The following is a 10,204-nucleotide window of genomic DNA, read 5'->3' on the forward strand; positions in this document are numbered from 1 at the left end:
TCCCCTCCTAACGCTACATTCACAAAGACAGAATGGCGGGAGTGAACGGTGACCGTAAAGGAAAGAAGGATGACAACGGGATGGGCACGGCCGTTGACTTTTTGCTCTCCAATGCCAAGCTTGTGCTTGGGGTCGGAGGAGCTGCCATGCTTGGCATTGCAACACTAGCAGTCAAAAGAGTAAGTGGGACATTCTTTAAGTTAGATCATTGCAATTCTACTCTTGTAAATGTTATTATGTACATTCTTTGTCCGTTGCGCCAGTTCAGTTGTAGGCTAAATGTGATCACCTCACTGTTTGGCATCTGATCTCTACATCAGTCGTTTTACTGTTTTTAACCACGAGTGGAAGACGTGCATTTCATGAAACACTCTAATGGACAATAATGCTTTTCAATTCCATCTCCTTTCAGATGTATGACCGTGCCATAAGTGCTCCGACCAGCCCTACTAAGATGGAACCATCAGGGAAAAGGAGTTGGGAAGAACCAAGTTGGATGGGCTCGTCACCACGGGTACTTAACCACGACATGAGGTCAACAGTGAGCAGGTCACTGCAGACTCTACCCACCTCCTCCAACTCCTTTGAACCAGGTATGGTACGCTAATGTATTTAGGGTGTCACACACAATAATGTTCCGCATTACAACTATCAACATTGCTCATTTAACAGAGTTACAATCGTGCCGTTAGCTCACCCCACAGCGTGAAACGTTACCAATGGCGCTGTCAAATTGGTACTTTTTCGGTGGTGCGACTGGTTAGTACGTTGTCAAGCAGGACTGTTACGTGTGTTGGCAAGGCAGAGGATGCGAGATCAAGTACCAGTAAGGACTGGTGAGCGTGGAAGCTAAGCAGCACAGGGACGCCTGTTACACTTGCTCACACTCACACACAGTGGTCACAGTGGGGTAGTAGTGTGTTTCAGATGGTTTGACCTCACCTCTGTGCATTGTTTTCTAATCCTTGGCTGTGTCTATTGACGACAGGATGGCTGATGTCAGGATGGCTGTACTTCCTGTATTGTGGGTGATGCTACTGACTCTGTGCTTGTTGTAGGAAGCTATAGGGTCGTTCCATTTGATTTCAATCAGATTTTGACCGCACATCTTTTGATTTAAACTACACTTTCCATACATATTTGCCCATGGTTGAAGTGATCAGAAAATTACTTTTTGGACCTGAATGCCAACACAATCAGGAGATGGAGGGGCTCGAAGTTGACCAATTTTTGCATATCCCACCATAACATGAGACGTCCATGTATTTACCACTTGAAAAGATGAARGGTTAAGTTTGATATAATTTAAAAGCTTGAAACCGGGGTTGCCAAACTATTTTAAATTGTAGGAAAAATATGTGTTTAATTTCAATTATCTAAATACATGTAAACTCAGATTTAGTTAAATGTTTGCCTATGTTGACGCTTAGACCCTAATGTATATTATCTGAGGTGTATGTGTTGTGCCTGCCATCGGTTGAGACACAGTATACTCTTGAATACAGGGTGGGTGTCATTTTAATCATAGAAATTGTATTCATAGAATGGACCTATCCCTTCAGACAACTGCAATTGAGCTGTTACACCATTGAAAGTAATTGAATTTACATTTTACATTCCAATTACTACCATGAAGATGGCCGCCGGTCCACCCACCATCAAATGTCAATTTAAATGGGAATGTCTTGTTCACATCACCAACAAACTATCATGGTCTAAACACACTAAGACAGTCATGAAGGGGGCATGACAAAACCTATTCCCCCTCAGGAGACTGAAAATATTAGGCATTGGGTCCTCAGATCCTCAAAATGTTCTACAGCTGCACCATCAAGAGCATCCTGACTGGTTGCAGCACTGCCTGGTATGGCAATTGCGCAGCCTCTGACCGCAAGGCATAACAGAGGGTAGTGTGTACGGCCCAGTACATCACTGGTGCCAAGCTTCCTGCCATCCAGGACCTCTATACAAGGCGGTGTCAGAGGAAGGCCCTAAAAATTGTCAGYCTCCAGCCACCCTAGTCATAGACTGTTATCTCTGCTACCGCACAGCAAGCGGTACCGGAGCGTCAAGTCTAGGTCCAGAAGGCTTCTTAACAGCTTCTATTCCCAAGCCATAAGACTCCTGAACAGCTAATCAAAGGGCTACCCAGACCCCTCTTACACTGCTGCTACTCTGTTTATTATCTATGCATAGTCACCTTAACTCTACTTACATATACATATTACCTCGACTAACCTGTGTCCTCGCACATTGACTCTACTGGTACCCCCTGTATATAGCCTCGCTATTGTTATTTTACTGCTGCTGTTGAATTATTTGTTACTTTTATTTTAAATTTTTTACATAACACATATTCTTTCTTAAAGCATTGTTGGTTAAAGGCTTGTAAGTAAGCATTTCACTGTAAGGTTGTTGTATTCGGCCGCATGTGACAAATAACATTTGATTTGGTGCTATCTATATTTATGATTTTAATAGTTTTTTTTATGGGAGATTGACATTGTAATTTAAAAACTGATATTCCCATTCAAGTCAATATTTTCTGTGTGGACCTCCAACCAATTGGAAAGTTGAAATGTCAATGTTATTCCCTTTTTAGTTACACCTAGTCTGTATTCAAGTGCATGCTGTGTCTCAACTGATGGCAGTCTCAACATAAACCATACTTTTTTGTTTTAAATGAATTACCAAATAGTTTGACAATCCTGTTAGTAAGCGTTTAAATTATATCAAACTGAGCCATTTTATATTTTCAAGAGATAGAGACATACAGTGGCTGTCTCATGTTATGTGTCATGGATCACAATTTGGCCACCTCTATCTCCTGAATGTTTTGGCATTCAGGTCAAAGTAATTTTCTGACCACTTCTACCATGGGCATACATGTATGGAAAGTTTTGTTCAAATTACAAGGGGTGCGGTCAAAGCTATTGAAATGGAATGGAACGACACTATAGTTTTGTTAGTAGAAACCCCACTAAATAGACTCAGACGGCTAGTTTCTATTGAGCTCCATTAGATATGTGTTATAAAGTTAAAAATACCTCAAAGTCTGTGGTATTTTGGGTGGTTCTCTTATGCCGGGTGTACACTCCACAACTTTCAAAATCGTAACATTGCTGAGCCTCTCACATTTAACGACCGTCTTTCATGTCGTTTCATTGTCTTCCCAGCGTATTAGTGCTCAAGCTAAACGATGTGGCACAAACTGGGAGGCGGGGGTCACACACTACAAGGTTCTTCACTGGGTCGTGAGGATTCTCCATACCACGCTGTCTCGTGAAAAACAAAAATGAAACGTGTCTGAACTCGGCTAAAAAAATTGTGTGGTGTACGTCCGGCTGTAGTAGTAGGTTACTCTCTGTAGGAGAGGATAGTCTGTAAAGCTGCCCCTCTCGTGGTACGTGTTCCCATTAGTTGGGTTTGATTTCCTGTCGTCACCCAATATCCTTACATTTGTAATTTACCTCCCATGCCCTTTCAACATAGTTGATTTATTTCATTATTCGTGTCTTGCATCATCAGAATGCTCAGCCCACATGGGTTATATGCACTGTATATGCGATAACCCATACCTGCACATTCCTAACCTCTGCCTGTCGTGGCTGTATCCCACTCAGACTGCATGCGGAGGGCGGCGGGGCGGGGACGTAGCGCTGCAGGGGAGACCGACCTCTCCCGGGCCAAGATGCGCCTCTCCTTACAGGAGAAACTGTGGGAGTTCTACCAGGAGCGGGTGGCCATCCCCGCTGAGGAGCAGGCCACAGCCCGCCGGGCTGCCCTGGACATCTGCGCAGAGCTGAGGATCTTCCTGCATGCCAAGCTGCCTGACATGCCTCTKCGAGAGATGTACCTCAGCGGCAGCCTCTACGACGACCTGCAGGTAATAAGCGGGTAGTAGTAGTAAACTTTATCCCTCCGGGGGAAGGGATAAAGGCTAAAGATATCACTTCACAGGCCATTGGCTTAGGAGTGTTGTGACCACAAACAATGCTTTTTACCTCAGTGCCTGTCTCTGGGTTTGAAATGTTAAGGTTTTACAAGAGTAACACCATGTGCTCTCTCTCTCCCACTCTTTCTCAGGTGGTGACAGCGGATCACGCTCAYCTCATGGTCCCTCTGACCCTGGAGAAGAACCTGTGGTCGTCAGTCCCCGGGGAGGACACCATCATGAACGTTCCYGGCTTCTGGCTGATTCGCAGGGAGAACCTGGAATACTTCCCCCGAGGCAGCAGCTACTGGGACCGCTGCATGGTAGGTGGCTACCTCTCCCCCAAGTCTGTCCTGGAGGTGTTCGAGAAGCTGGTGGCGGGCTCCATCAACTGGCCGGCCATCGGCAGCGTTCTGGACTACGTGATCCGGCCGGTGGTTCCCTCGGAGACGCTCACCCTGGAGGTCCAGTACGAGACAGACCGCCTTCTTTACGTGGACTTCCTGCCTCTGCTGGTGATGGACGACGGCGCCTCGCTCATCGCCAAACCACACAGGCTGGCTGCGGAGCGCCATGAAAACCTGTGGCGGCAGAGCTTCCGTGTGGCGGAGACTGCGCGCCTGCGGGCTCTGGACCAGGAGGACGGGGGCTGCCGCTGCGCCTGCCTCAAGGTGACTAAAGCCGTGTGCAAGCTGAACCCGGCCCTGGCGCGCCTGTCMGCCAGTCAGCTCACCAACGCCATACTGCTACTGAGCGAGAAGGAGGGCGACTGGACCCAGGAGGCGCTGGCTAACCGCTTCCTGCAGTTGCTCCGCTCGCTAGTGGGACACCTAGAGGCCGGGAGGCTCCCCTGCGCCCTGGTCCCCAAAGTCGACCTGTTCTGTGAGCTGACGCCAGTGGAGGTGGATGAGCTAGGATATACCCTCTACTGTTCCCTCTCTGACCCAGAGGGACTCCTAAGGACTCCTCAGTCTAAGTCTGGTCACGGGTTCTAGGGTTTAGGACAGATGGTATATAATTCTAAGATTCCATACTGCAGAAGAGGATAGGATATGTAATTCATATGCGCTTCAGACATGGACCATGTCCCCTGTGACCATGTCTCTGTGTGATTGATTCAACATCACGTRGCTGGAGTCCCTGTTTCATTGATCAATATCTTTCTCTTGTAATTTTTTTTTATTTGTGTAATTATGTTTGTGATAAAGTAAAAATGCAAAATAAACCACTTTAGTATGGGGGTTTAAAAATGAATACAGGATCATCCGAATACCAGTTAAACCTCAGATGATGAAACCAGTCTCTTCATATGGTCCCTATGCTGCACGTAAGCCGTTTATAAATAGTACTGTTCAGAGGGGTATACTTTAAAGCACGATCAAGGAGTTGGCCAACTAACTTGCCTACATATCCTGAAATAACTTCAAATGGGCTTGGTCTAATTGACTTAACCAAAAACACAATTTAGCTTAATGAACCCCAAAATATGAAGTTATTTCTGTTTGTTTATCAAGGTTGAACCTGTTTTGTAGTATACCCCTTTGGGTAGGACTCTGTGTTTGTTGAATTGGGGATTGCTTCATTGGCTAATATTATGTTACCATAATATTATGTAGCCAGTTTGGATTGAATCGTCTCGGGGGGGGGGGGGGATATATTTATTCATTATAATTTGTGGGAATGGAAATTGGGGTTTATTTGAAAGATATTTTGGTAGCTCGATCCTCAGATTGCAGGTCTTTCAAACACTGAGATTATGATGGGTAACATTAGTTTAATGCTAGTTAATATCATGTCTGAACAGGGGCATGAAAGAGATCTCTCAGTTAAATGAACAAGCCTCCATAATCGGCTCAAGCAGTATTGTTCTCTACATTTATAGCTTACCATTAAGCTGAGACTTGGAGGCAGGGTGCTTCTTACACTCTGCCATGAGATGCCAGTTCAGATAGACAGATAGTTTGGTGACACCGTCAATACTGCCGCCCCCTAACGAGGTAAATGGTCTTGAGCACTGTTGTGGTCCACAAGGAAATAAGACCAGTGAGTGGAACATGACAGGGGGTTGTTCTTCTACTGCAGGGTACTTCTAGTACTGTAGCCTGGTATCGTACAGTTTGTGCTGTAGCCAACTCTTCTCGTTGTCATGTATGGCATTGACATGGCAAGGCTAGAAGAGTTGCTTACAGTGCAGACAGTATGGGACGAGGCTACACTTAGCCTACTCTACCGCTCTAACTGTGTAAATGGATAGAATGTAATGTTGACCATGTGAGCCGCCGCAAAAGCAAATAAATTATTGTGGTACGACTGAAATCTTGACATTCTTGAGGTAAAAAAAACCTGCTTTTTCTTTATTCTTTTTTTTTGTTGTCTAGATTTCTTGAAGTGAGTTTTTGAATTTGGTTCAAGTTATAGTTCTGAAATTGTAGCAAACTTTGCAAGGGGATAGGCTGCTGAGGGGAGGGCGGCTCATAATAATGGCCGGAATGGAGTGGTATCAAACGCGTTCATGTGTTTGATTCCATTAACTCCATTCCAGATGTTATTATGAGCCGTCCTCCCATCAGCAGCCTCCACTGGTGAAAATGCCCACTAAAAAGCCTAATATATAAATCACATAGAAACCTATCTTCATGGTATTTAAGTTGCGGATGATTTYTGTTTTCCAGGACTCCTCCCACAAAGTTGTTGAATGAAAGAATGTTGAGAAATAAGAATATATACTTTTATGTTAGGAATGTGTGCCGTTTGCATGGGTAAGAATACCAATGTAGAAAGTTAATCATACGTTGGGTTATTGTTATACACCTTTGTGCTGTCTGTTTATGACGTCAAATATGTCTTGTGACGCTAAGATAAAATACTTGACGTATATGTTCATTCATAGGTCTTTGTTGGGTGAAACTGGTTGTTGCATACCTTGTATGAAACAAATCTGGCATGACTTCCTCCCACTCATAACACAAAATGGTTGGTGTGCTTTTTTTCAAATTACATTTTGCGCTAGTTAGGATGTTAAGCTGAGAGCAAATTTATCAAAGACAGAGCACCTCTGTCGGATGCTGTGGAAAAAAATATGTTTCCAGTTGCAAATATAGTATTTGTCAGTTTGGCTTTCAGGTCTGGTCTTGCTTCAGCGGACCTTACTGGTATAAGGTAACTGTTGCTCAGTCATGATATAGTGTCTTCAGAAAACATTCATACTCATTGACTTCTTCCACATTTTGTGTTACAGCCTCAATTTYAAATATATATTTTTCTCACCCATCTACAGACAATACCCCATAACTGACAAAGTGAAAACATGTTTAAGAAAATGAAATATTTTATTTAACTAGGCAAGTCAGTTAAGGACAAGTTCTTATTTACCATGACAGCCTACCGGGAAGCAGTGGGTCAACTGCCTTGTTCAGGGGCAGAATGACATATTTTTACCTTGTCAGCTCGGGGATTTGATCKAGCAATCTTTCTGTTACTGGCTCACGGCTCTAACCACTAGGCTACCTGCTGTTGAGCTGAAATATGACATTGACATAAGTCTTCACACCCCTAAGTCATATGTTAGAATCACTTTTGGCAGCGATTATAGCTCTGTCTTTCTAGTTAAGTCTCTAAAAGCTTTGCACACCAGGATTGCACATTATCTGCACATAATTATAACAATTCTTCAAGCTCTGTCAAGTTGGTTGTTAATCTTTGCTAGACAGCCATTTTCAAGTCTTGCCATAGATTTTTCAAGACAATTTTAAGTCAAAACTGTAAATAGGTCACTCAGGAACATTCAATGTTGTCTTGGTAAGCGCCACCAGTATATATTTCGCCTTGTTTTTTAGGTTATTGTTCTGCTGAAAGGTGAATTTGACTCTATCTGTTGGAAAGCAGACTGAACAAGGTTTTCCTCTAGGATTTTTGCCTGTGCTTAGCTCTATTGTTTATTTTTTTATCCTAAAAAAAGTTCCTAGTTCTTGCCGACAAGCAGACCCATAACATGATGCAGCCACCACCATGCTTGAAGATATGAAGAGTGGTACTTGGCAATGGGTTGTTGGATTTGCCCCAAATATAACGCTGTGTATTGAGGACATAAAGTTGATTTCTTTGCCAAATTTTTTGCAGTTTTGCTTTGGTGCATTATTTCAAACAGGATGCATGTTTTGTGGAGTAACTACAATGTTGTTGATCCATCCTCAGTTTTCTCCTATAAACTCTTTAAACTCTTAACTACACCATCCAAAGTGTAAGTAATAACTTCACCATGCTCAAAGGGATATTCAATGTCTGCCTTTTTTTTTTTTACCAATAGTTGCCTTTCTTTGCGGGGCATTGGAAAACCTCCCTAGTCTTTGGTTGAATCTGTGTTTGAAATTCACTGTTTGACTGAGGAACCTTACAGATAATTGTGTGTGTGTGTGGATTACAGAGAAGAGGTAGTCGTTCAAAAATCATGTTAAACACAGTGAGTCCATGCAACTTACGTGACTTGTAAAGAACATTTTCCTCATGACATTATTTAGGCTTGCCATAACTAAGGGGTTGCATATTTATCGACACGAGACATTTCAGCTTTTCATTTGTAATTCCGTCTGTGACACAAAATGTGAAAAAACGCTAGGGGTGTGAATACTTTCTCAAGGCACTGTATATCGTCTTCTGTGGTATGTTTGTGTAGATATTGGAACAAAGGTATGTTCAGTTTAGAGAGACATTTCCTTTATTATTTATGGTAGTTACATTAACTTTACACTTACAGACACGGGTCGGTAGGTATTCATTTTGGTGCGCACTGTGTGCATTTAAGGGTGCTGGTCAACCCCATTGACATATAAGATCAACCCACATTGAAAGACAGCCAGGGTTAATCTGGTGTTGACTGAGTTGACGTCCAGCAGACAGACAGGGATTTAAACCAGGTCAGGTAGCAGCTATAACCATCCCATGCCAAGATGTCCAGTGTTCAATCACAAGCCTTCTTCGAGAGTGGCCTCCCGAGTGGTGCAGCGGTCTAAGGCACTACATCTCAGTGCTAGAGGCATCACTACAGACACCCTGGTTCAATTCCAGGCTGTATCACAACCAACRGTGATTGGGAGTCCCATAGGGCAGCGCACAATTGGCCCAGCATCTTCTAGGTTTGGCCAGTGTAGGCTGTRATTGTAAATAAGATATTTTTTCTTTACTGACTTGCCTAGTTAAAGGTTAAATACAAAATAAGTGTTATGCAAATATGATAAAATATAAATCTGCACTTTGCTCATCTGTGATTGAAAAATAAACATCTTCCCAATTAACACAATATTGTCTCACAGCTATTTAGTGTCTATCCTAGTAGGAGTGGAGGGAGTGCTTGGTACAGTAGAGCATTATACAAGAAAATCTTCYACATGTAATGGAGATAGTTTAGTATTTTTGTATTATACGTTTGTAACCAAAAAAGCAGAGTATGTTTGCAATGCTACCACCACAACCACACATAGTGTTCAGAAGTGCTTAATTCTAGGTGTACTGATATTAACGGCTCAATCCGTGATGGGACTACTTATAAAGGATGTTTTTGTGTGCAGATTTGTCTCTGTAGACCTGACTTAAACTACAAAGATTTCTGTGCTGTTGTTGGGGTCATTTTGCCACGCAAAGTTTACTACAACTGTTATGAACCACAAAGTAGACAACTACATCTACCTTGAGGATTTCAGCCTAGAGACGATATGCTTGCATGTAATGTAGGTTTAGTTTTTTTGTTGACAGTTTTCGATTTACTTTTAGCTATGGAACTGAATGGTACACAGCACTTTGTATACTCCGATAATAAATGTTGCGGCAGATGTTTCTTGTGGTTGTTTTTGTGCAAATAAAAATTGGTAATTTCTTATCATGAGGCTTGCAGGGAAAATAATTTTTGGGTAGGATACAGCAGCAACAGGTAGCTGGCAGCCGGAAGAGATGGAAATTAAGCTAGACGGAGGCTAGTACTTTTCAGCCCTAGCTAGTAGAAATAGTGGTCAACTAGTCGGTTGTAATATGTGGTCTAGTCAAAGTCAAATATCGCACGGCATAGATTTTAAAACTGGCTTGTCAATCTGGTCTACTAGCCCAGTGCATAAAATCCTTAAATTCAACCCCTAAATCTTTGAGTAAAACATGAAAAGGGTGGGGTTGAGAAGTTTGGTTAGGTCAATTTCCTTCCCTGTACTGAACACACTTGTATAGCTCCTTTGAGGGCACTTACTCTTAAAGGATGTCTGCTGAAGCATACAACTACCACCAGTT

The 10,204-nt window shown here is 42.9% G+C and overlaps 1 protein-coding gene across 1 annotated transcript; it reads left to right on the plus strand.

Annotated features, from left to right (window-relative positions):
* Nucleotides 1-32: 32 nt before the first annotated feature.
* On the plus strand, nt 33-5,026 carry mief1 (mitochondrial elongation factor 1). Its single transcript, XM_024011928.2, has 4 exons — nt 33-179; nt 413-593; nt 3,624-3,886; nt 4,087-5,026. The coding sequence occupies exons 1-4, from the start codon at nt 33-35 to the stop codon at nt 4,927-4,929; spliced, it is 1,434 nt and encodes a 477-aa protein (XP_023867696.1). The 3' UTR covers nt 4,930-5,026.
* Nucleotides 5,027-10,204: the final 5,178 nt, after the last annotated feature.

The sequence above is a fragment of the Salvelinus sp. IW2-2015 genome, linkage group LG20, assembly GCF_002910315.2.
Source record: "Salvelinus sp. IW2-2015 linkage group LG20, ASM291031v2, whole genome shotgun sequence".
In the NCBI taxonomy this organism is placed as follows: domain Eukaryota; kingdom Metazoa; phylum Chordata; class Actinopteri; order Salmoniformes; family Salmonidae; genus Salvelinus; species Salvelinus sp. IW2-2015.